Source organism: Gadus macrocephalus, chromosome 18 (genome assembly GCF_031168955.1).
Source record: "Gadus macrocephalus chromosome 18, ASM3116895v1".
NCBI classification, from domain to species: domain Eukaryota; kingdom Metazoa; phylum Chordata; class Actinopteri; order Gadiformes; family Gadidae; genus Gadus; species Gadus macrocephalus.
The window spans coordinates 9,569,706-9,595,815 of record NC_082399.1 but is presented as its reverse complement, the minus strand read 5'-3'; the positions used below and the strand labels follow the sequence as shown (position 1 = coordinate 9,595,815).

The window sequence follows — 26,110 nt, the reverse complement described above, 5'->3', positions numbered from 1 at the left end:
TGTTGTTCATGATCTTTGGAAAATTCTATCATTTTATAATACTTGCATTTTTTTATTGTGAATTTTATTTTATCAGTGTGCTTGAAATTAATGGGCTCACCTGATAACAATTTTTTTGTCCAAGTTATCTTTGGAGAGCTACGACAACTATACGCGCTCCGGGAACTCCAGAAGTGAAAGAAAAGACACGGATCGGCTGGAATGAATGAAGGGATAAACGGAGTTTGTTTTGGATGAGGGGCGGACAGGGGAAGACCAGCCGAGTGGCGAAAGGAGACCGTGAGGGAATACTCTCAGTGGCAGGAGGACCGGAGTGGAATAACCCACAGAAAGACTGATACACGCAATAAACCTGTGCACACGGATAGAGAAGAAGGGTAGGCCTAATTTGATCATCATTTAATGTTTGGAAGGATTAACGCTTTTTGTTGTGATAAGATGCGTAAAGATGAAAAATCAAATTATGTTCTCATTTACTGTTTTCATTTCGCTGTCCATTTACGCACACGATTCAAATGTTATCGTGAAGGTAATCGTAGCAGGTTAAAGGCAAACGAAAGAGCCAAACACTTGAGTATTCACCATCGCCGGACACGTTTATTTATATGAGGAGACTGAAGCCAGGCGCCTGGATGGTGTCCGACACCAAAACACTGCGTCTTTGTGCGCAGCCAGCGCGCCAGCATGAGTACACGGTCTAAAGTGTTGATCTCCTGAGGGACATCCACACAGGACTTTTTGCCCCACAAAATTCCACCGTCTCTAGTTTCTTCCACTTTTCCTCTCAACGCCCAGGGGTCTGCCTTCAAGAGGGAGAGGGACCTTTTTTGGAGTGAAACTTTTCATCGATCATTTAAAAGTTATACATCGGACGATTTACGTTTTCTTGTGTTCAGGTTGGCTATGACTATGTGATGTTAGTTCAAGGTTGTTTGTGTGTGCACTTGTGGATATGTTTTGAAGGACTTATCGACAACTAAGTCTACCCTTATTATTCATATAAATCCGTTAAAAGTAAATTGCCATCCTCGTAATTCATTAGCATTGGTAATGTTTTGTTATATATAAGGCTATTCTGTTTTGATAAATCAATTGTGGATAAAAGGATTTCCTCGGATTAGCTGTGTTAATGCGGCACTGGAATGTGTTTCAAATTCAGGAAAAAAATAACAATCTGCCAAAAATGACATTCATCCGTTAAAGAGGGGCACTCCGCCGTTACCCAGAAAGGAATGCAGAATTTATCAGTCATGCTTTCTCAACCCTGCTCCACGTGACCTGTGTGAAAGTTTTGCTTTTCGGATTCAGGTAGCCCGAAATACACTTGAGTCAGAATGTAATTCCTTGGAGTTAGACCCCTTCTCTCAAATTCTGGATGCTCTGATGGTCGTTGAATTTTTTTCTTCATAGATGCATTTCCAGGTGGGCAGTGGCCTCTTGTGGCCGCTCCTGGTAATTCTCCTCGGCGTCCCTGCAGCGCGCCTGGCGAAGTGTCCCAAACAGTGCGTCTGTGACCAGATACAGCTCGCCATCACCTGCGTTAACAAAAACTTGACAGAAGTTCCAGTAGTGGACGAGGTCTCAGTTAATTCCCTACACCTTTCCCAAACCTACAATCAGAATGTTTGACTGCAAAACTTGATGAGTCGTTTGAGTCCTTGTAAAGGCAGAATGCTGACTGTGTTGATGATGGAAATGTAATCCTTAAAGTAGGACATATTCTCTCCCTCTCTCCCTCCCTCTCTCTCTTTCTTTCTCTCTCCCTTCTCCACTAGATTACAGTGAAGCTCGACCTGCGAGGAAACGACATCCAGCAGCTGCCCACGGGGGCGTTCAAGCACACCCCTTACCTGACGCACCTGTCCCTGCAGCGCTGCAACATCCGCTCGGTGAAGGAGGGGGCCTTCCGCAGCCTGGGAAGGCTGGTGTTCCTCAACCTGGCCCACAACAACATCGACATCCTCTACCAGGTCACACAGCCGCGTGCACACGCAGGCACACACGCAACATCTCACCTCTCCTTTTGTCGACACTCGCACACACACACACACACATACCAGCACATAGACACATACTAGCGCACACAGACGTACCCACAAACACACAAAGACACACACCTGCACACAAACGCAAACACATGATCACCATTCGGTCACTCCTCTCCCACACACAGGCATGCACATTGCACACACACTCCCGTTCAGACACAAACACCCAGACACACACACATACCCACGCACACCGTCACAGACACGCACACCTGCACAAAGAATTACACACAGGATTACCATTCAGTCATTCCTCTCCCACAGGTATGCACACACACATCTCTCACACACACAATCCCTGTCTCTCTCTCTCTCTCTCTCTCTCTCTCTCTCTCTCTCTCTCGTTCTTCCTCTCACATCTTCGTCATCTGCCAATCCCCTTCTGGAAGCTAACAATGGTCTTCCTCTCTGCCCGGCGGCGTGCAGGAGTCCTTCGACGGCCTCCCCTCGCTGAAGCAGCTGGTGATCGACTGGAACCGCGTGGAGGAGATCCAGCCAGGAGCCTTCTCTCAGCTGGGCTTCCTCAACCTGCTGTCCCTCACACACAACCAGCTGGTGTACATACCCAACATGGCCTTCCAGGTACACACACACACACACACACACACACACACACACACACACACACACACACACACACACACACACACACACACACACACACACACACACACACACACACACCTGGCCTTCCTGGTACACGGACGCACACACAGCTAGTGCCCATACCTCACATGAACTTCCAGGTACACACACACACTCACACTCTCTCCCACATCTTCCTCTTCCTCCTCCCACCAGGGCTTGCAGAACATCAAGTGGCTGCGGCTCAGCCACAACTCTCTGAACTACCTGGACGTGGAGGCCTTCGGTGGCCTGGTCACCCTGAACCGCCTCAGCCTGGACCACAACGAGCTGCAGTTCTTCCCCTCCGAGACCATGACCAGGTGGGCCCGCTGCTCGCAGGCCTCTGGGACTAACCCACATGGGTTTTGTGTTCATGTTATGTCTTTGATTAGAATCACCAGGGGAGCCAAAGCAGACAGTGGTGGGGGTTTATTTTCCCTTGAAGTCGATTAATAGATAAATGACCATTTTGGAGGTGTTTGGAGCGGTAATGTTTCCACGAGATGGTTGTCATGTGGAGGGTCATGTGATCATGGAGAATTCAAGGCCAATGATGGGAATGGAACCACAGGAAATTAAAGTGGCATCGCTTGACATCCTTTTCTGGTGTGCATCTTTTATCTGAACAAAATCCCTGGTATCGTAAATATTTCTTATGTTTGTTGTAGAAGTTGGCAAACTGTCACCAAGATTGTAAATATTAAGAAGAGAGGATTCTCAGTGGAAAGAAAGCTCTAATGTTGAATCCTCAGATCAATCGTTTCGTTCCTGAGAGTCTCTCTTCGTCCACCCCTCCCCAGGCTCCCTGAGGTGACCCGTGTCGACATGGGCTACAACCCCATGACCTACCTGGGGGAGGAGACGGTGTCCATGCCCAAGCTCACCCACCTCTTCCTGGACCACATGTTCCTGCAGGACCTGGCCCACACGGCCCTGTACCGGACCCCCAAGCTGGTCCACCTGGACATCAGCCACAACCAGCTCCGCGTGCTCCAGCCCTTCTCCGAGGGCGCCCCCAGCCTGGCGCGCCTCAACCTGGCCGGGAACCCCATCTACTGCAACTGCTACCTGCGCCCCCTCAGGTGAGGGCCCCGCATGTCCTGCTGGGAGATGAGACGGGATGGCCTGAGGTAGGGTGGGTCTTTGGTTCATCCCAGGCCCCAGGTGGGACTCTAGGGGGTCACGGCAGTAAGTACAGGACATTAAAAAGACATACACATTTAAATGTTTAACCATACAAAAAACATAGAAAAACGATCTCTGTAAACAATATGAGTAGTAGCAGATACTGTTCTTGCCCGTTTGTTTCCAAAGGAAAGACTATGACGAGCTCTCCTAACTGTCCCTGGAAGAAGGAATCTCTCCCAAGTACAGTTAGGAGTAAAATGTTCCTTCACGAGGTTCGGTCCCTCCTTGGGTGAAGATTTGGGGGGGTCTCATAATGTGGGTCCGCGAAGCCCTTTGAGATGTGATCAATTAACCAAGCGCACATTAATTACAATTTGTTCCTGCAGTAAAAAGCATCAGCAACAGTTATTCAACAGTAATTAATGGTCCAAAAAATAATTTACTTATGGTGTTTATTAATGGTGTTCATGTTAACTATAGTATTCATTATTGTAGTATACAGTATTTACAGGAATAACCCCTAACCCACTAACCCCTAAGCCATATGCTAATGCCAGACAATAATGCTTATTACTGCACTAACTAACGTTAACTAACGGCTGATGGATGAACCCTCATGGTAAAGTCCTAGAGGTTCATCTCAACGTCCTGCTCTCTCAGGGAGTGGGCCATCGGCAGCAAGGTCAGGCTGCTGGGGACGTGCGGGGGACCGGACCACTTCTCCGGGGAGCACCTGGACACCCTTTACCCCCGGGACCTCCGCTGTCAGAGCCAGGACGCCATGCTGAAGGCGGAGTTCGAGGAGGCCACCAGAGTGGCTCCGCCCACCGAAGCACCGCCACCCAGGGTCAAATGCCCCGCCAACTGTGCATGCGAGGTGAGCAAGACGCCTCGCCACATTCCATCTTTAATTAATTTCATAATTTAATTTGGTTCATTTGCCAATTTATCCTAGCTTTAAAAGTTTGGTTTAATTAGTAACCTCTGTTCAATTTGTGCAATAAAGATATCTTTTTTTAAACCTCCATGTTGTGTCCCTCTTTTGTCATGGCCACTTGAGCCATGTCATAACACCTACCTAGCTAAATTGCTCAAGGCATCTGCTAAATGGATAATGAACAGTAAAACTACCCTGGAAATCCAGAGGTTCTCGCGAGAGCACAATTTGAATTTGCTCGGCGAGTCACTCTGGGAATGAGCAATATACTGACTCCCCGAGACCCCGGGATCCGATCACTAACCAATCACATCGGTGTATCTGATATAGGCGGGCCAAAAGCGTTACTGTTTTACCGACCGGATACGGAAAGAGTCTTATCTATTGGTTAGCTCCGCTGATATGTCACCCCTTGTATTCCTCTGATATTTTCAAATGCATGCTAGGTGCCGCCCCTCGAGCTGGGCCATTTTCATTACTCGTTGCCAGACCCTGCAGCTTTCTAGACGTGGGTCTGGAATTCAGGGATACAGTCAAATAGTAACAGGACGGTAAACGTGGTGCCTCAGTACGCTCTCTCCGGTTCTCCTGCAGGCCGAGACGAACCACTCCACCTGCGAGAACCGCGGCCACACCAAGGTTCCTCAGGGCTTCTCGGCCGACACCAACCTCCTCGACCTGCGTGGCAACCACTTCCACTACGTCCCTAGCAACAGCTTCCCCGGCGTCCCACAGGTGGTGTCGCTCCACCTGCAGCGCTGCAAGATCGCGGAGGTGGAGGACGGCGCCTTCACCGGGATGAAGGGGCTGGTCTACCTGTACCTGTCCGAGAACGACCTCACCTCGCTCAGCCCGGAGGCTTTCAAAGGTCTCTGAATGTGTTAAGACTATTTCAAAGTGGAATGATGGTTTTTGACGTAATGTTGACGTAGGTTTGGTGGTGGTCGTTTTTACAGACAGTTTCAGTTCACATAATTCTTGTTGTGTTGCGGTTAAAGGTTTTTGAAACTGAGTCATATTTTCGTTCCCCTTTACAACCCTTGTAATGTCTTGAAATATATTGACATAGGAGAATTTGACACCATCCTGTAAACATGGAAGCATTATAAAAATACATAACCCTGCAATTCTAATCGGCCAATAATCCCTTTCACCCACTGCCACAAAGAAACAGAAGCAGGAATCTTTTTATCCAGGGTTTGTTTGTACAGAATGGTTAACATACATTCAAGACAACCAAATCGAATTCCATCCGGCAGTAAAAAAAACAACATAAACCCTCTTAGTGACCCCCAGACTAAAACCTCCAGCACTGACCTCGCTCTCCCCATCCCCCCCACCCCCGCAGGTCTCCCTCACCTGACCTACCTCCACCTGGAGAAGAACCGCTTCACCCGCTTCCCCAAAGGAGCCTTCAGGCTGGTGCCGGGTCTGCAGGCGCTCCACCTGGAGCACAACGCCATCGTCAAGCTGGAGTCGGGCTCCCTGGTGGGCGGTGCGGAGGGCGTCCGCGGCCTCTACCTCACGGGGAACGTTATCAACGGCGTCTCGGCTCGGGCGCTGGAGCGGGCCGACGCCCTCGACACCCTGCACCTCGGGGGCAACAAGCTGAAGGAGGTGCCCAGCCAGGCGCTGGGCCATGCAGGGAACCTGGGGGAGCTGAAGCTGTCCGGGAACCCCATCCGCTGGGTGGGGGCCAACGCCTTCCGGGCCCTGGGGGCCACCCTGAAGGACCTGTACCTGGACCACACCGGGCTGGAGAAGGTGGGTGGGCTGTGTGTCTGGGGGAGGGGGGGGGGCGGCACGGTTTGGGATGTGTCCATTGATTTGGATTGATTGGTATACAGTGGAACATCGATAGGGATACCGTTTCCTTGAGGTGTCTCAGGTTCAACGTTTACTTTTACTTTTTTTCTTCTTCTTTTGTTTGTAATCTAATCTTATCTCATCGATAGCTAACCATGCTAGGGTGACCTTCAACCTTCTTTCGGTTTCAACTCATACTAAACTAGATTATCGAACATATAGTCCGCAATGCAATTAACTGATCATATACAATTTGGTGGTTTTGTTAATGTTTCTTGTTCAGTTATGTTGGATCATCATAACATCGTAACGATTATTGAGGGTTATGGGATCCATTTTTGTGTGAACCTAGATGTCCAAGGACTCTCTGGCTGGCCTGGGTCCTGGGCTGAGAAGTCTTTACCTGGAGGGCAATCGCCTGGAGGTGGTGCCTGACCTCAACCCTTTTACCTCTCTGGAGGTCATCAACCTAGCGGAGAACCCTCTGCTCTGTGACTGCCCCCTGCTAGCCTTACGCATGTAAGACACACTCATCAGCACCTGCATGTGCCCCCGGCATTGGAGGGAATCAAACCTGTGACCCTGGCAGTGTTAATGTCATGATTTACCGGTTGAGCGAAACAGAACCAAACGTAATAATTCAGCCACTTAATTAAGAATTGCTGGAAGTTCAATTTGATGTGGATCACATGTTTAGTGTTAATTAACTAGACATTATGCCAATGTTAGGGCAAATCATCCAATTAATCATCCATAGCGTTCCCTGATTAGTGAAGCACAGCTGTTCCCAAACAGCTGTCACTTCTAGCGTAGAGGGTGTTTGATGTAACCCCAACAAAAACAGTAATTCAAAATGTCCCTTACCCGGTTCAAATGCAATACATCCATCCACCTGTGTGACCGCCCAGCATAGCCTCACCCAGGACCGTGAACCCGTTCATCAGAATGTTACTTTCACCTGTCCTCCCAGGTGGATCGAGAGGGTCAACCTGAAGGTGCGGGCCACCTGCGCCAACCCCCCTGAGATCCGGGGCCGCCGCGTGAAGGACGTCCACATCTTCAGGGCCTGCCCGGGCGGAGAGAGCCTGCTGTACTCTCCCACGCTCGGCCCCAAGACCTCCAGGACGCCCAAGACCACCAAGCCAAAACCGGCACACCTGAACAGCCCTCAGATGATCCCGATGTTCAAAGCCAGATCCAAACCACGCATGGGTCTGAGAGCGAGGCCGGGGGGGGCTAAGAAGACGGGCCAGAGACGCAACGAGGCTTGAGCCTGTACTTCCTTAAGGGGAGCTCCCTAACAAACAGGGGCTCCTTTAGTGTGCCTTGTGGCATCCCAGTCAGTCATAAAGGACAGCCCACCTCGACACACGACAAACCAATGGGTATGGGTAACTATAGAAATTATAAAGAGTAGGGGTATACTTTCTAAAGCTCCCAAAAAGGGCCTATTCAAATCTTTACATGAGTTACGTCTTCACCATACCGCTTAGTATGAACAGAAGGATATGGATTTGAAGTTTCTAAAGACCACAGCTAGTTCTTTTTTTACTTATGGTCTAAAGTATTTTAAGGCTTGTCATTAACCACTACAAAACTATACTCCCATAGTATTTCCTAGTTTCTGTAGATTATATTTCATGATTCACCATTCTTCGTCTTTAACGCCACATTCCTTGCGATAATTGGCCCGATAGCAGTCTCAACAGAGGTTTAATTGATTCATTTAATTATCGTCCCAATATCAGGGCCCTGGTCCACCTTAATGAAAGTGGGCCCTAAATGTTATTAATTACACCTGTGTATACTATGCAATGTCATGTCAAAATGGGTGCTGTGTGTCAAAGGCCTGTTGTTGATCCAACATTCAGACACATGGTTCAGTGTTTACATTTAATCAATAGATTGCTCGTAAACCAAAAGGAGAAAATAACTGTTAAACAAAGAATAATAAAACAAAACAAATGTACATGTAAATGTCTACAGTGTCATTATCATGATATCTCAACATTAATACTACAAAATACTCAACATTTTCCTTCTGGAAACCCCCATATTGTCAGTGTTGGTGACCAAACTGCAATCGAGATTTGAAACGTGTGTAAATGCTGCAGTAGGAGCAGAGAGATAGAATAGAGGGCTGGTGATGTTTGTTGGAGGTCTGTTGTACCGGGAAAGGATTGATAAGGAACAAAGAGTCATAAAACTTTTCGGTAGTGACTGGTAAGGGTGGTTTGACAATTGGCTCATAAATCAAAATACAATAAAAACAAAGGTGGACTTCATGAACAACTTTTAAGGACCTGATGAGTCACATCTAGTGTAGTCACATGTTTTAGTTTTGTGGCCTTCTTTCATTACATCATCCCATCCACGCCTCTTCCATCGTCCGATCCTGCGTCCTGTCTTGAGTCATATCCTGTTGGTCTCTCTCTCCTCTGCTCCGTCCTACTCCTTCATCCCTTGAGCTGGGCGTGCGGCGGCGTCTTCAACCCGGCCCCTGGTCTCCGGGCCTGGTGTCCTCAGGCTCTGCTCCCCCGGGTGCTTCCCCGCTGGGCTCCGGCCCCCTCGGCCGCGCTGCCTCCCCGGTGCCCTGCTGCTGGCCGGGCTGACCCTGGTCTTGGTTGTCCTGCTCCTCTCCCACCTTCTCCTGCTTGATGGTGACGGCTTCGATGGCGTCTTCCGGAGGCCCAATGGGAGTCTCCATTTCTATCTCCTCCACCTTCACCTGGACCGCGATGACTGCAGCGACAGAGTGGAATCACAGCCATCAGCATGTGTATGAACGCGTTCTGCATGTATGCTATACGTTGATCTTTGCATACGTGCAGGATGCAGAAATTTAGGGTCAAGTCCCATTTTGTTTGACCCACGTGAAATATCAAATGAAATAGAATAAGGGTCAAACAATTCATATTGCACTCATGAGTCCCATACACCGTACATTCCAGACATATTTAGCTATGTTTTATATATATTTTGTAGATTTTATTCAGCGACAGTCAGGCTGTTCCCACTGCGTCTCAAACTGGAGTGACTGCGATCCGATGTAATGACGGATGTTCTGAATGGGCCCACTCACTCTCGTGCTCCTCAGGCTCCGTCTTGGGCTGGATGAGGCCCAGCTTCTGGTCCTTGGCGGGGTCAGAGGGAGCTGAGGGGATGGGGGGGCTGGGGGGACCCCCGATGGAGGGATGGGGACCCGGAGCCCCGCTGGTGTCTTCGGAGGTCGGTGGGGCCCCCCCCTGGCTGAGTCTCCTCTTGGCAAGCTTCTTCCCTTCGGGGGAGGAGAGGAGGAGCACAGGGACATGTTTAACACCAACCGAGCCTACCTTCAAGCTCCAGCCTTTTATACAGCGCACTGATTAACAACAACAGCTGGTGGACGAAGGCGCTGAACAAACAACCCTGAGAGACGGGGCACAGTGTCACAGCAGGTTTTGAATGTGTCAGCAGTGGGTCACTTCTGATGGTGAGGGAGAGCCTGCTCCAGAGACATAGGGCTGCTGCGGCTAAATCCCCCTGGCCCTTGAAATCAATATGTTGCCCGCAGCCAGTGAAGAGTTGCAAAGACAAACAGTCATAAGTAAACAGCCCACTACAATTCAACAGGCCATTATAATAAAAACAGTCCACTCAAAGTCAACAGTCCATCATAATCAAATAGTCCACTCAAAGTCCACAGTCTATTATAATCAAAAGTCAACTCAAAGTCCACAGTCTATTATAATAAAACTGTCCACTACAAGTCAACAGTCCATTATAATCAAACAGTCCACTCAAAGTTAACAACCAATTATAATTAAACAGTCCACTCAAAGTTAACAGTCTGTCATAGGCAAACAGTGAGTTAAAATTATAACAGTGAGTTACAGTCATAAGCGGACATTTGCTTATAAGCAACCAGGGCATGGTTTGTAACAAGCCAACAGTCAGTAACAAGCATCTCCTACTCCGCCTACTTTTTAGAGGGGAAGGGAGCACACCTATGAGCGACGGAACTTACTTTTTCTCCCATACTGAAAGGACTTGACTCTCTTTGGGCGTGCCGACAGGTTTTCTAAAGACTCTATGAGAAGGAATTGCACAGAGCAAAGGTCTGTTGTGTGTCTCAATAGGGACATCAATATTGAGTGTCCTTATGGGGACATTCAGTGTCCCCATAAGGACACTAAGTGATATTGAATGGCTGGATGATTTCATTTTTTTATTTCTCATAATGAAATGAAATGACGAAAACGTGCAGGTGGAACATATCGCAAGAAAAAGGGTAAGTAATAGATTCCAACCCAGATACACAAATGTACACATAAAACACTCAATAATAAAATGACAGTGATTGATGATTTTGGTTGTCGCTACCATTAAATATTTATTAAATAAAAATAAACATAATACCAGACATAAGTCTGGTGCCTACACTCCAAGGTGTTGGTTGCTAATTGGTAAATATACAATCCTGTGCTACATGTCGTTCCCTCTCTAAATTCCCTATGATACGCTACACATTGTCCCCTCTCTCAACCTGCTTTGCTACGCTACATGTCGTCCCCTCTCTTAACCCCCTCGCTACAGGCATATAAATGCTATCACACAGAAAATAAGTACAAATACAGCACACCGTATCTGGATTTTGTTTCCTACACCCGTCTTACCTGGTCCTCCGGGCGAGGGCGGGGCCTGGAGGCTGTAGCCGCTGAGCTCACACCAGCCGACGGGGTAGATGTCGGGGGACTGGTGGTCCACCCACTGGTCGAACTCGTCCTCCCAGCCGTCGAAGTGGATGAGCAGCAGGCGGCCCACGTGGCGCCGCACCGTGGCCACGCACACCAGCCGCGGCTCGATCAGGTCCACCGCCTCCAGCTTCATGTTGGGGGAGAAGCCGTGGCCAAGGTAGTCCTGGACGAGCACACACGCACGCACACACGCACGCACGCACGCACGCACACAGACACAGAAACACAGACACACACACACAGGCACACAAGCGCACAGACACAAGCACGCAGAGGTGAGGTGACACAGACACAGACACACACACACACACAGAAACCACACACACAAATCATTGAAGTGAAGTGGCCAACTCGTATCAATGCTGACCAGACACGTGTTAAGGGGCGCCTGTTGTGTGACCAGGTGTGAGGGTGATGATTCAGGGATGTGACCAGGGGAGTTGATCTCATCCATCATACATCTGGGTGGACACACTCCCCACTTGTTATGTCACTAGTGGAATCGATCCTGACACGCATCTTGAGGACCAATCAGCCTCACACCTGGTGGGTGAGTAGGGGCCTTTTAAGAGCTTCTGGTTGTACCGTGTTGAAGAGCCTGGCGGGAGCACAGACGGCTTGTTTCTCCTGAAGATAGTCCTCCCACACGAAGGTGTCAGGGTCGTAGCCTGACAGGGGAGAGGACTGCGTTAGGGTTCCATTATTGGTAAACACGAAAAATGTTTCTTTTTCTACATAGTCATTTGGCAAGCACAGCTATCTACAGTTTATGCTTCATGCTGGTAATAGGAATATTATTATAAACAATTGATAGCAGCCCGATCCTACTCATTGATTTGAAAAACAGCAAACCAATCAGATTGTTCAGAGACAGGGATTTTGTCTAGGGTGTTTGACACCCGACCGAAAGGGCACTGGGTTTGATTCCCGTGTAGCCTAACCAGTAGGTATCCTCGAGAGCAAGATGCTCAACCATTACCTTCTCCTTAATGACCTGTATATGAATTCACTGCAGGTCGCTTTGTGAATCACAAACATCTTTACATAGCGAAACATATCAGCCAGTAGAACCAGTAACAGAACCAGTAGAATAACGGATGGAGAGGCACGGGTTGAGAAGAGGTGTGTGTTGAGGTGTGTGGAGTTGTGTGTGGAGGTGTGTGTTGAGGTGTGTGTGGAGGTGTGTATGGAGGTGTGTGTTGAGTTGTGTGTGGAGGTGTATGTGGAGGTGTGTGGAAGTGTGTGTGGAGGTGTGCGGAAGTGTGTGTTGAGGTGTGTGTGGAGATGTATGTGGAGGTGTGTGTGGAGTTTTATATGGAATTGTGTGTGGTGGTGTGTGTTGAGGTGTGTTGTGTGAAGGTGTGTGGAGGTGTGTGTTTGGGGGGGGTTGTGGAGGTAAGCCCACCTCGAGGTACGGTGAGGGGAATGTTGTTCTTCTCACAGAAGCCTGTGGGCAGGATGGCGTGAGAAGAGGCGTGGTAACAGAAGTGGTCGGTGTCGTTGACGGGCTCCGCGCCATCGATACCGACCATCAGGTAGCCGTCCAATAGGATCTGTCATCAGGCACACACACACACACACACACACACACACACACACACACACACACACACACACACACACACACACACACACACACACACACACACACACACACACACACACACACACACACACACACACACACACACACCATTTCCTGCATTGTTTATAATGTCTACATTACATCATCTGCATTAAAAAGATAGGTAAAACAGTGTTACCTTGTGGATGGTGGCTACACAGATGTTTCCTAGGTTGAGAGGGTCAATGGCTTCCATTTTCATTCCCACTTCAAAGAACCCTCCCTCCATGAACACCGTCCTGGGCTGTGGGTCAAAGGGCAACTCGGCTTATAACCCAAATAGCAATATTGTATGGATGGGGGGGACTATCCAAGAAGTAGGATTCTTTGCTTCCAAAATGTGTACGGGAACTAGGGATGGGCACGGTTATTCAAATATTCGATTATTCTAAATGGCGTGGGTATTCGACTTTAGCTGTAGCAGATTTTTTTAGATTTTTGCCTAAAGTTAATTAAATATATTCATTAGCTATATTCATTACAGATTGTTCATTAAACGTGTATACTAATGCTATTTAATACTTGGAATACTTGGCTATACCGGCAACCTCCGTTCCAGCTGAGAGTTTTTCCCACGCTGGGCTTGATTGTAAACCGCCTCCGCACCCGCCTATCCCCCGAGCACGTAGATACGCTCTCTTTTTTTTTTAACAAGAATGAGTGATGCAGTAGGTGGGCTTATGCGTTAGATTAACTGGAAATGTTTTAGACATACTGTATTTCCGTCTTACACATAATATATTTTTGTTGATGTTTTGTTATATGCGCATCATGCTTAATGCGAGGCAGGCCCATGCGCTGCAAGTGCAGTTCTGTTGATTTCCAAGCCCATCAGTACCTACTTATACTTTTTGCTGTTGTGCTTCAGTTACTTGAACAGTTTGTGCCTTAAATTTACTTTAATCTAATTTCAGTTTGTGCCTTAAGTATGCAAGTGTTTTTTTCCTTCTAAAATGCTCAATGAATTGAACAAATTGGATTTGATTTCCTTATTTTTTGACTAATAGATGGAAAACAAATACATTTGTTTAGTGAAGGCCAGATCACGGAAGAACTACAGGCTACATTATGATTGCGCCACACTTTTTCTTTAACCGGTTCCTCGAAATAAAAATGATGGAATATTGGAATATTGTTATGCCTTCAAATCCCCATCCCTAACAGGTCGATAGGTCAAACAAAACAAAACATTTCACAAAAAGCAATCAGAACATCATATCACAAAAGTTACACAATTGCAATATATTTATAGAATCTCACTAAATATTGTATTGGCATTGAAAGATTGATTTCATATCGTATCATTTTGTGTCTTCTGATCCCAGTTCCTATAAAAGCAGTAGGAATCAAACCCTATCCCCTAATGGTGCCAGGACGTGACTATTCAAATCAAATCAAATCGATAGTGAAACTATGAACAGCCAAGATGTGGTGTGGACAGTCGGACTCACCCTTCTGAAGTTCAACGGGGAGCCGTCGTAGTGGCCCCGGCGACTCAGAGTCTCCTTGCCTACATCAACAGAGCTTTTTTGTCTTACAAAGATACACCCAACAAAGCATCGAAGAGTAACGCCTCATGCCCACTGCCTCCGTCCGTTGACTGATCCCCATTGAATTTGAATGGGGACGGTCGTGCAATGCATTGTGGATCCGTGCGCTGAAGGCTCCGTCGAAAAGTTGAAAAAAGTTCAACTTTTCGGCAGCGACGGATCCGTCATCCAATGAGATCACGTATGCAAATGTAAGCACTGTGACTCTACTCGGGCTCTGACGACCCTGGAAACCACCCCCATCCGTCAGCCACGCCTTCTGAGTCCTTTGACTGACGGTGCAGTGGGCATGAGGCGTAACACGGGATAAAAGATCCCCATGCCAAACAGCGAGACACTTATGGCCAAATACCAAGACAATTCAACAAGATCATGACGATATTATGCGAGACATTATTTTTCCTACGTTAGCGAATCTTACCGGGGACCTTGACAGCGTGCCCCACTTTGCTGGACCACCCTATGGGGTGGAGCAGCGGACTGCGCATGTGGCACCAGAAGTCCACCACGGTGTTGGGCGGGGCGTCGCTCAGGTCCTCGTACAGCAGGCGCAGGCGGCCCCCGATCACCTGGTCCACCACCGCCACGCGGGTCCGGCTGATGTGCCGGGGGTCCACCACCTCCACCCGCATGCCGGGCTTGAAGGGACACTTGCTGCTCTCCGCCAGCTGGACGGAGTCGAGGGGGGGGGGGGGGGGGGGTGGAAGGGAAGATGGTCGTTCCGGTTAATTCTCATTCATTCTGGGGGGGCGGGGCTTTAATGTGACGTTGGAAGTCAACATTCAAGTACACCCCATCGTGTGTGGTTTTTTTCGGTTGCTTCGTAAAATAATCTGCATGGATGTGTTGAACCGTAAGAATCCCGATCACGATTACGGTCATAAGGAAATACGTTTTAATGTTGAGTCCTTAATGCCCATTGTGGGCGACTCTCTGATGTCTTCTATGATACACTGATCTTAATGTGCAGAAAGACCCTCCCCCCGTGTGGTATGGCGTGGTACCTTGATGTAGAAGTCCACTGGCAGCGTGTGCGCCCCCACCAGCTTCTTCATCAGGTACTCCTTCCAGTCTGGGATTTTCAACTGCACATCTACACACACACACAATCACACATACACACACACACATTAGAGAAAACCTCACCTATATCAATATTAACTTGTCTTGTCTTAGAGCAAATCAAATCAACTTCAGTGTAATATAATCAACGCAAATCAAATGCATTTGAATACAATCTCATCATGTCTAATTAAAGCAAGCATAATCTATTTTCTAATCATGGAAGTAATGTGTTCAAATAGATTATTAATCTAGTGTTCTCCAACCAAATCCAGTCTAATTAAATCTAGGTATCTTCACAAAATGTGTCTATAAATGTCATGTGTTCTTTGTGATTTTGCTGTAGTCTGGTCTCCCTTGCAGAAGAGGGGTCTTAACCTCAAAGAGCCTGAATATATCAGGGTAATTTAGCCGTCCAGTAGCTACATGGGCTTATTCCCTAAGCGGCCATGTTGGTAGCTTGGTGGGTATGAGGCGTTCAGTTTCCCCACCGCGCTAGCGTTTAGAACCCATCACGGCCTCTAGGTCACTAGTGGTAAGGCCCACGGGCGGATCCCCTCACCCTGGGGTGGAACCAGCAGCTTGCTGCTCATTGCGCACCAGCCGATGGAGTTCAGGTCCCCAGTGGCCAGACTGCACCAGAAATCATGGCTGCTGTCGTGCTCGAAGCCCTCGTACCTCAGCAGAGCTTTGTATCCTGGAAGCAAGCAAGAAGATCGACAGGAGAATAATAGCAACCGTCATTCAATGTCAAGGGTTATGGGATGCATGGATGTTTGGCTGAAAGGTGCCAATGGTCCAACCCTTTCAAAACTCAATGATAGTCATTCAATATTAAACTCATTGTATTTGTATAACTAGTTTGAAACATCACATTATAACTGTGTTATTAAACAGGTCAAAGGTTGTGAACGTTAAAATCATAAAAGGTAGGGGAAATTAAAATAACTTCCTAGAGATGTTTGGAACAAGGAGAGAGGTGTCTTGTATGTGTTTGGCAGCAAAGGAGAAGGCCAGGGATTCCCTCGCCTGTTTTCTCTCCAATAAATCATTTCTGATCGATGGGATTTCTGAACACTCCTGACGCAACAAAACAAACATCATGGCCCACCTGCCAACTGGATGACACTGACGATCCAGTAGACCTTACTGGGTAGGACGGCGTTGGTGTTCGCGACCTCCAGCTTCATCCCCACGGCAATGTCGTCCCACTGCACACACAGCGGAGCCTGGAAGGTACGGTCACCATTGAGCGCCAAGATGTTATTTTCCTTCAGGGCTTAAACAGTTCAGGGGGCGAGGAGAGCAGCCAAGGTGTCAGGTATTGGAGTCTAAGCTGAAAAGTTAAAGGTTCGATCCTCAATGCCTATGCATCCTTGAGCTAGGCACCCCGAGCCCAACTTTATGAGCTTCATTTCAATGCATGCGAAGTCCCTTTGGATATAAGCATCACCTAATGAAACACTCATAGGCCTCCGGGTAGCAATACTTAAGTCACGCTTCAATCATCTTCCTCGCTTCCTTTTGTACGAAAAATGTCTGGGTTTCTTCCGAAGAAGACCATGGACCAGTAACCACTGTGGGTTTTAAAATGGTGGAATCTTAAGGTAGGGCCACACTGAACGCATTACGCGTGTAACGCGCCTAACCTGCCGCTTGATTATTGTGTGTTACAAAAATGGTTCAGCACACCTAATGCGCCTACGCAGCTAGATGAACCTGCCCAAAACTTATTTTCCCCCGCTACTTTTCTTGTGCTCCACAAACATGGCTGAGATCACCATTTATTTGTTGTGGGATTCGAGGAGAGTAGGAAACCCAAACGCCGTCGTGTTTGGGTGCATGACATCCTCCGTAGGCGCTCACAGCTGGGTGAGTTTCACCACCTCCTCCAGGAACTCCGCCTGGATGACGGCCGGTTCCAGCGGTATTTTCGGTTGACTGGGGCCATGTTAGATGACCTACTAGTCCGGGTTGGTGCCAGGATCTCCCTTCAGGACACCAACTACAGGCGCTCCATATCAGCTGCGGAGCGGCGGAGTGCCTGTCCTTAGTCTCTCTGCTAGTGACGTCTGGTCAACCTCAACGCTGATTGGCTATCGCGGCTAAGCGTCACGCGTAGGAGCGTAAAAAGTGCGTAGGTGCGTTATTTAGGTGCGTAAAACGCGTCTAACACGCCTAACATGCTGCTTAAGCGTGTGTAATGCATCTACGCGCCTGAACCAATGGTTCCCAATTCAGAAATTACGATTTTCTTCGCCTCTAACGCGCGTAACGCGTTCAGTGTGGCCATACCTTTAGCTAAACTGATCCGCTTAAACCCTTCCTGACAACCCATGGTAATGACCTGAATGAAAATTCTGTTTTATAACGTTGCAATAAAATCTTTCCACCTTGTGTTTTATTGCAGTGCCAAGGTCTTTTTCCTCTAGTGCAGCATCCAGTAAGCAAACACTCAGACTTGGCAGTCCCAACCTCACGACATGAGTAAGGACAAACGATTCTCTTGCTTATTTGTGTGGAAGTCGGAAAGAATCCTAAACCACAACAATGGACTTTCTCTTGCGTTTTGGCCTCATATTTCGCTATTATACCTGTATGTCAACAATCCTCAAGTCATCATTTTACTTTTGTTTGCACTGTTGGACATTGAGTGCACCTGGGGTCCAAAATGGGCACCTGCTACCAACAAACAGTAGATATATTTGACCATTTGAAAAACAATCAGTTGACTGGTAGGATTCTTCCATTCTGGCGTAAAAAACAAAATACCAAAAATGAATTGGGCACCCTGTGTACACAGGCTGCAGGTTGTTTTGAGTGCACTATGTCCACACCCACAGTGCAGACTTATTGCCAAGAGGACTCACATGTCTGAAGCAGGAGACCGAGGCAGCCAGGGAGGTTTCTTTGTCCAGGTAGGCGCCCCAGTCGAAGCCGGACTGCAGTGTCCCTGTGCAGGGAGGACAGGTGTCAGAGGGGGTGTGTGTGTGTGTGTGTGTGTGTGTGTGTGTGTGTGTGTGTGTGTGTGTGTGTGTGTGTGTGTTCCTCTCACCATCCGGTGCAGTTCTGGGGGTCTTCCCTACCAACGGCTTCCCGACCCCGAGAATGAGGGCTTTCTTCGACGGTGGTCGTCCCTGGGTGGACACAGAAGGACGCAGACGTAAACCTACTGTCTACTGATTTGATAGAGCATGCAGAGCTTCCCAGTGTGCCGGCTCCTCCTCCTCACCTGCAGACGGGCCAGCAGGGAGGACTTCTTGGAGTTGGAGGAGTAGGAGCGGGAGCAGGAGGTGCTGCAGAAGCGCTTGGTCCTGGAGAAAAAGGTGTTGATGTTCCCCTTGGTGCCACACCGCTCACAGATGGCTAGGGATGGGGGTGGTGGGCAACAAGTACATGGGCATAGACACACATACGTTGAGAATGGTTCATTTCCTTTCAGTAGCAACATATGATCATATTTTGATTTTATTCTTTTATCACTAAAGCTATGGCCTCAAACCTCATCTTGCGTATTTTCGCTGCACCTCACCTGGTCGGTCATCTTCGTCCACAGTAGATCCCAAATAATCCTGCCCTTCATCACTTCCTTCCTCTTCATCCATTAGCGGGACCTCATCTTCAACCGCTCCCTGTAATGATACAAATGGATTTGTCGGTGAAGATCCTTTGCATCAGGACAAATCCTTACATATGTTAACAAAAACACCACAGTATGAGTATTCATATTCTCAATTTAAAATCTCCTTAGACTGAGACATGATTATATCTTATCTCAAAATAAAAGTATAAACTCACTGAAACATTTGTGTCCCCGGGGGTTCTTTGGTGGGATGGCGGCAGTTGGAGGCAGTTGCTGCAGCCCTTTCCCTCGCAAGAGGAACAAGGTGGTCTGATGAAGATGGTGGGCATGGCCCCGGGCCGTAAACTGACGCCGTTCCGGATTCTCTGCTTAAAGTACTCTCTTCCAAAGTGGTCGCTGCACAGGTGGGAGCTGGCGCTGGCGAACCACTGGCTGCGGGTGCGCTGCACTTGTTTCTCCCATTTACGAAAGTCGTCGGGGTCCTTGGGGAACGTGTGCAGTGACACGTTGTCGGCGCATGTCTTCCCACAGCCGTACGCCACGCATTGGACGGGCATCGTGTCTGAGCTGCTTGCTGGCTCTGGAATGGATGAATGGGAAAGCTGTAACTGGATGAATCAGTAGCTTTTGGTGGTTCGGGAAAGACAGATGGCACCGCATTCGTTGTCAGTAACATGTGGTCCTTTATATTGCAGGGTTTTGGGAAGTCGTCTTTACTGAAATTATCACTACAAATTCGCCATTTCACTAGTCTGCTGGTTGGTTGAGGTCCAAGCCAGCAGCAAGAAGCCACAGTTGAGTCCCTTCTGGATCTCGCACTGGAAATTGGTGGAAAGTTTTTGATGCCCATTTGTAGCGTTTATTTTTACAACATGTAACTGCACACTTAATCACCATGATGCCTACTAGGTGTCCCGACTGGAGTGCGCTTCTGTTTACTGCCTTTCTGTTAGTAGTCACACACATTTGTGGTATCCCACGTTGTGTTAAATATCATTATGATGATACATAATGTTATTCAAGTCATTCATCAGGCAAATGCTTAACTGTATGACATTACAAGAACTGAATCTTAATCATAATATGGCAATAACATTCATTCATCTTAATGGAGTAATCAATAATAGAATGGAATCGCCATAAGACAAAGTTATGAATTCAGCCAACATTCATTGAAGCCCAGAGTAACACTGTGACTATTTTGCAACTGTTGACATGATATGTTAGGTCTTTGTAAACTTTGTAGTCTGCTAGCTAACACGTAACGTGAAGCTAACATGATACAATGGCTATTAGCTTTTACTATTGGTAGCCCCTTTTCTTCGTAGACAATAATGCACTTGCAGTGCATTAATTTTAGCTTTTTATACGTAAAGTAAACAGTTTGTGTGACATTTCGTATCAATGTAATAGACATATACATTAAGGGCACATTAGGGCACATGTCTTTACCTACCCGCGTCTTGTTTACCTCTAGCGCAAGGAACTCTGGGAGTTGCTGTTGCTGAGCCAATGTTTTGGACATGTGGAGATGGAATGCACGGGATCCAGCACTGTTTACCAACCTTGATGGTATGCTAGATGGGATTTTTTTCTTGAATTAGACACGGGGGATATGTGTGCTTGAAATAGACGCATTTACAATATTTGAAAAAATTATGTAGATTATTGAAAATCCATTTATTTTAACGTATATTATAATGTATAATTAATATGTTAAGTAAATAGTATCATCGCTTGCTATTTCAGAAATAGTTTTGCTTTGCCCATTCCATCATATGATTTACATTGTAATGGTTACCATTGATATTTTGTGTTAATTTGTGTTTGCTTAAAAACACACTGGGAGTTGGCATTAGCAGCGTTCATGACTTTTCCTTTCCTCTTTCCCACTGGCCATGGCTTTCTGGAGGTAGTAATTGTGTATTAAGGGGGCGCTGCCATTCTTTACTCAGTCACTGCATGTGTAGATATTTTTTTAACGTTTGCACATGAGGTGGTCCGCGAAAGGTCTTGATGACAATTGAGTTGGACACCAAAAGTCAAGGGATGGGAACCACTGCTTGAACACATTTACACAAAGTAAGTAGGAGTTATAATGAAGGAGTAAATAGGGCGTAAAATGTGTATTCATAAAAATTTGAAATATGAAATATATAAAATCCATTGTTGATATTGTTATTACTGTTATTACTTTGGTTTGTCAAAAAATTGTTTGACCATGGTAATCTAACTCATATTAGTGATGGGAATATTATTTTTGGTGAGCCGGATCATTTGGATCAGCTCACCAACAAGAGTGGCTCCTTCGGCTCCAAAACAGCTCTTCATATCACCAAATGTAACCCGTTTTTACTTATGATCCATATGTGTAGGCCTATATACCACTTAAATTATTCAATACATCCTTGTACTGAAGTAAAATTTACATTTTCTCATATCAATAAATTGCTTTAGCCGACTGTTTTCATTGCATTTACAGACCCTTGAGCGCAGCGCGCATCCCAGCCCCTCGCTTCTTGCTAAATGGTATGATCCTTGTCTATTTCTTTGCCCAAGACGTGAAGGTTTTCTAGACTTGGTAGGACATCCTAGACAGCTTGGACCAATAACCTTACACAGGGACCAGGCGGTCTTTCCCATAGATTCTGGTTCATTGGAATTAGCCTGTGCCTGCACGACCTGTTGCTCCTGACCACACTGCATTCTGTCTCAGCCATGACTGAATGGCTCCAGCCATATGGCTGCGCCCCATTTCCTGCCCGTTTGAACCTGAATGCCGGAGGTTGCCACTTTTGGATCCCTGGATTCTATGCACTGGAGAGCTTCCTGTGTCTTTAATATAATGAACTCTTCATTGAGGTTACTGATCGGAAGTTGCAGGATTTAACTGTTGCCATACAGAGCAGTACTGCTCAGACTGCGAGGTAAGCCTAGCCATCCTCACAAGTAGATGCTCATCTTCCTACTCTGGGACTTGACTGCCTTTATGGGCACTACATACACAAGCAGAGGTCACAGGATCCGGGGTTGTACTTGAACCTCCCCGGCAGGCCGGTTTTGTTCAACTTGGTGGCCAGGCCTGGTGCAGTTTTCTGGTTTATGGATTTAAGCTCATCATTAAGGCTTCACTCAAAGATTCTTCCCAAGGCTCTGGTGAGATGGTGGCTCCTGAGAGTGAGGATCAGAACTTGTGATTTTGTTTCTTTAAATCTTTGCCCAGTTGATGAGCCTCTCTAGGCCTTGGAGTATCCTGGTGGTGCCCGGGACAGATGTTGTTGTGACAGTCAAATAGTCCATTAATAGTGTTATTGGGGGCTGTCACACTCCAGTCTTGATAAAAGGGCCCCTGCATTCTACCTCTGACCTCCAACCATGTTCATGGCAAGGCTGAAAAGGATGACTGAGATAATGCTGTCTGTTACTATGCTTTTCTCAAGCTGTTGCCAGTTCGATGTGCCAGACCCAGCATTGACTTTAAGCCTCAGGTCACCGTAATAGTCCAGAAAAAGGCCCTTGATTTAGCTGTGAATGTGATGTAGATGTAGGGCAACCACAATGAGTTTGTGTGGTATAGATCCGTACATTTTTGCAAGGTCAAGCCACAACAATGTCGGTAGTCCCTTGTCTTTGCTTGCCGACCTGATGAGTTGTGTGAACCAGTGTGTTCCAAACAGCCAGGCGCTCCAGGGATCTCACACTCATTGTGACACGATACTAAAGACCTATCTTGCGTTCTATACTTCGCAGTGAGATGGTTCTGAACTGACCAAGAATTGTTCCAAGAGTTCTCTTCCTTGGGAATCCAAACTGCTTCAGCACACCTCCAATGGTTGGTAACTCAATACACATTGTACTCCACTGGGGCACATGCCAGAGGGTAACCTGGCTCCTTCGTCCACCTCCTGTATCTTCATCCAGCTGGGCTTCCTCATGGAGAACTCAACTGTTGGAGGTTGTAGGCTTTTGAGGGCCATTTGGGGCTCGGGTTCATGGTCTCTCTCTGGGTAGTGCAGCTGGTGTACTTGGTGGCCCTATGGTTCATTGTATAGCGTGACCTGGTGTCTCTCGACATGGCCCGGAAGCAATGTCGAGAGACGGAAGCAAAGCTAACTAGAACTGCAAGCAGTTATGCAGGGGTCCAAGAAGTGTGCATTTCGCCGGCACAACGCGACAAGAAATGTGCATTTCGCCGGCACAACGCGAAGCATGTGTTCAAAACGCTACCCTGAACCTGTGGATACAAAGGATTTGACTGTGGTAGGAGTAGCGAGAAGTCAGTGTAGCGTTTTTGCGGCGAAATTTTGTAGAAGATATACAATTTCCTCGTTTATTGCGCCCCCTAATGGCGAAATTTTCCGACATTTTTATCGAACGTCATTAAGGTAAGCACCGACATGTGTGTAGAATTTGGACTCGATCCGATGTCTAATTTTGGATTTTTTTGGATTTTTAATTTTCCACGTCTAATTTAGCTAATAAACAAATATTCAAAACTCTACCGTTTCGTCGTCGAAGGTCGGATCAAAAAACTGTCTATGATTTCTTTGCGTGTGCGTCTGACGATGCCGTGGGCAAAGTTTGGTGTTGATTGGTCAAGAAATGTGGGAGGAGTAGCGAAAATACAGTTTTGCGGTTTTCGCGATTTAGCGAAAAATATTCATTGACGCAAATGGGCGGGGCCTAAGCCAAAAGATGCAGCAGACTCCAGTGCATCTGTGTGTACAAGTTTTTGGACTCTGGGAGGTTCGGTGTGGGAGTTATAGCCCCAAACGCGTATTCCTTGGTATAGCGCCACCTAGTGGCCGGCGTGTCTGGATTTTGTCGTCTGCGTAGTGTTCAGGGACCTGGATCTAGTCATGCAATTGGCGTGTCGGCACCATTTACGGTTTGGGCTGTGGTACCACTTCTAGGGGGAAATAATAATAATAGGAAGAAAAATCCTTACAAAAACAATAGGGATCCAACCTGTTGGCTTGGACCCCTAACTATGAAAGCTGTCATAGCATAGAGACAGCGTTCCACCCCCTTCTTTGTTTTGGCTACTACAATCTTGCTCACGCACTACTGGCAAGGCAAGCTTTGTAGATGATAGATTCATCCTACAGATGTGCTGGGACACATAATGTGTGATGTAACCTGGGGCTTTCGGTGTTTCTGGATATTGGATGATTCGGGTCTTTCAACATCAGACACCCTCACCAAGGTGACCCAGCTGGGGGGTTGCCTTAACATAACATTGACATAACATAACACATAATATATTTATAATGTGGCAGGGTAGCAGGGTATCCAGCACATCACCAAATACAAGACAAGCAACCGCACAACTTTCAACGGCGACGTCCTTGCTAGAACAGAAACGTCAGAGTTTTTTTTACCAAGTACACCTTCACCAGCCCCTTACAGCCACATCCTCCCTGTGCAGGAGCAGGATGTGAGGCGTTTGCTAGAGCGGTGGATCCGAGGAAAGATGCCTGCCCTGATGGTATGACCGGAAGGGTACTCAAGGAATTCGAAAACCAGTTCTTTGAGGTCTTCACAAAGATCATCACCATTCCGTGTCAAAGTGCACCGTACCCTTGCCTGAAGTCTGCCACAATCATTCCACTGCCGAAAAAAGACTGTCATCAGCCATATAAACGACCATTTAGTAGCAATGACACCGGTCATCATGAAACGCTTAGAAGGGGCTGGTCCTGCATCAAAGCCCCCCCCCTTGTGAGGATACTTTTAATTGACTTTAGCTCTGCCTTTAACACCGTCATCCTGGGGAGAATGTTTACTATACTTACTGACTCAGGACTCTCCCAACCCATCTTCCACTGGATCAAGGACCAAACCTCCCCATACTGTTAGGGTTGTGTGTTGAGCCCTATCCTCTACACCCATGGCTATGGCCCCACCCATTCCACCAACACCGTTTGTGAATCACAAAACTGTGGTTGGACTTATCTCAGGACGAGACTAGAAAGCCCACAGGGATGAAGTCCATAGACTGACAGCGTGGTGTTCAGAGAACAGGATCCTCCTGAGCTCCTCAAAAACAAAATTACTCATAATAGACTTCTGGAAAAACAGGCAGAAAGCGTGTGGGGAAAGGGTCCCTGCCTCTAGGTTTCTGGGATGCACATTACTGAAGATCTCTCCTGGACTAAGATCTCTCCTGGACAGTACTGAAGATCTCTCCTGGACAATCAACATGAGGACCCTCAGGGAAACTAATCTGCAGGAAAAGCTGCTGGTGTCCTTCTACCGCTGCTCCAGAGTATGCAGACGTACTGTATCCCTGCAGGGTTTCCCAGCTGCTCCGCCAGGAGAGCCCTTCAGAGGGTCATCAATACCTCCCAGAAGATCGTTGGCTGCTCAATGCCATCTTTAGAGGACTTATTCAGCTCTCGCAGCCTCAGTAGAGTAGCCAACATACTGAAAGAACCATCCCATCCTGGACGCCATTTGTTTTACCTGCTATACTCTGGTAGATGCTTCAGGTCCATCCACTCACAAACAGCTCTTACCCCAGAGCCATACGGGAACCGAACACTGCCAAAAATATATTCTCATATTCTTTTCAGAATTTTCAGCTAAGTATTTTGCTGAAGGCGGTAAAGAAATAAAAACATTGGTTGTACATGCTATGTATCTGTGTTTACAGTATTACAAATTTGAAGGTAAATAAAATATGTAATCAAAGCAATGTGATGATATTTTAATCATAAAATGGCGACTTCTTTTTTTCCTTCATCTTCTCAAAGCAAGAAACCCCAGTGTGTTGAGGGAATAACTAAAACCTTTTTAGACATTTCTTAATGCAGCCATTGGTTTTTCAAAAAAATAAAATGAGCTTATTATTTAATTATACATTAGAATACAGCTCAGCATGACACTGCTTATTAAAAGTAATGCAGTGGGGCAGAAAATCCTTTGCGAAGGCTGTTGTTACACTTTTCATATTTTATATTTCCAAGGGAAAATTGCTCTCTGAACAAAGATACATTTAGGTGTCACT

At 47.0% G+C, this 26,110-nt stretch overlaps 2 protein-coding genes across 7 annotated transcripts; one reads left to right on the top strand and one right to left on the bottom strand.

The window, feature by feature from the left end:
- The first annotated feature begins 68 nt into the window (after positions 1 to 68).
- chadlb (chondroadherin-like b) lies at positions 69 to 8,608 on the top strand. 2 transcript variants are annotated; one of them, XM_060036916.1, is made up of 11 exons: positions 69 to 377; positions 1,411 to 1,578; positions 1,776 to 1,970; positions 2,475 to 2,630; positions 2,850 to 2,995; positions 3,476 to 3,757; positions 4,464 to 4,680; positions 5,335 to 5,608; positions 6,089 to 6,504; positions 6,899 to 7,065; positions 7,517 to 8,608. In XM_060036916.1, exons 2-11 carry the CDS (start codon positions 1,411 to 1,413, stop codon positions 7,815 to 7,817), a joined length of 2,322 nt encoding a protein of 773 aa, XP_059892899.1. In that variant the 5' UTR covers positions 69 to 377; the 3' UTR covers positions 7,818 to 8,608. The 2 variants fall into 2 exon arrangements, with proteins under 2 accessions (XP_059892899.1, XP_059892898.1); XM_060036915.1 differs by lacking the exon at positions 69 to 377 and adding an exon at positions 614 to 896.
- l3mbtl2 (L3MBTL histone methyl-lysine binding protein 2) lies at positions 8,426 to 20,638 on the bottom strand. Of its 5 annotated transcripts, XM_060036913.1 has the most exons (18): positions 20,558 to 20,638; positions 19,317 to 19,681; positions 19,051 to 19,150; positions 18,751 to 18,884; positions 18,574 to 18,655; positions 18,389 to 18,471; positions 16,630 to 16,747; positions 16,081 to 16,215; positions 15,461 to 15,549; positions 14,878 to 15,124; positions 14,358 to 14,416; positions 13,046 to 13,150; positions 12,688 to 12,835; positions 11,868 to 11,950; positions 11,202 to 11,445; positions 10,553 to 10,606; positions 9,629 to 9,823; positions 8,426 to 9,288 (listed from the first exon to the last, which is right to left on the bottom strand). In XM_060036913.1, exons 2-18 carry the CDS (start codon positions 19,656 to 19,658, stop codon positions 9,035 to 9,037), a joined length of 2,472 nt encoding a protein of 823 aa, XP_059892896.1. In that variant the 5' UTR covers positions 19,659 to 19,681; positions 20,558 to 20,638; the 3' UTR covers positions 8,426 to 9,034. The 5 variants fall into 5 exon arrangements, with proteins under 5 accessions (XP_059892896.1, XP_059892891.1, XP_059892897.1 ...); XM_060036908.1 differs by having other exon boundaries at positions 18,389 to 18,655; XM_060036914.1 differs by lacking the exon at positions 10,553 to 10,606.
- Positions 20,639 to 26,110: the final 5,472 nt, after the last annotated feature.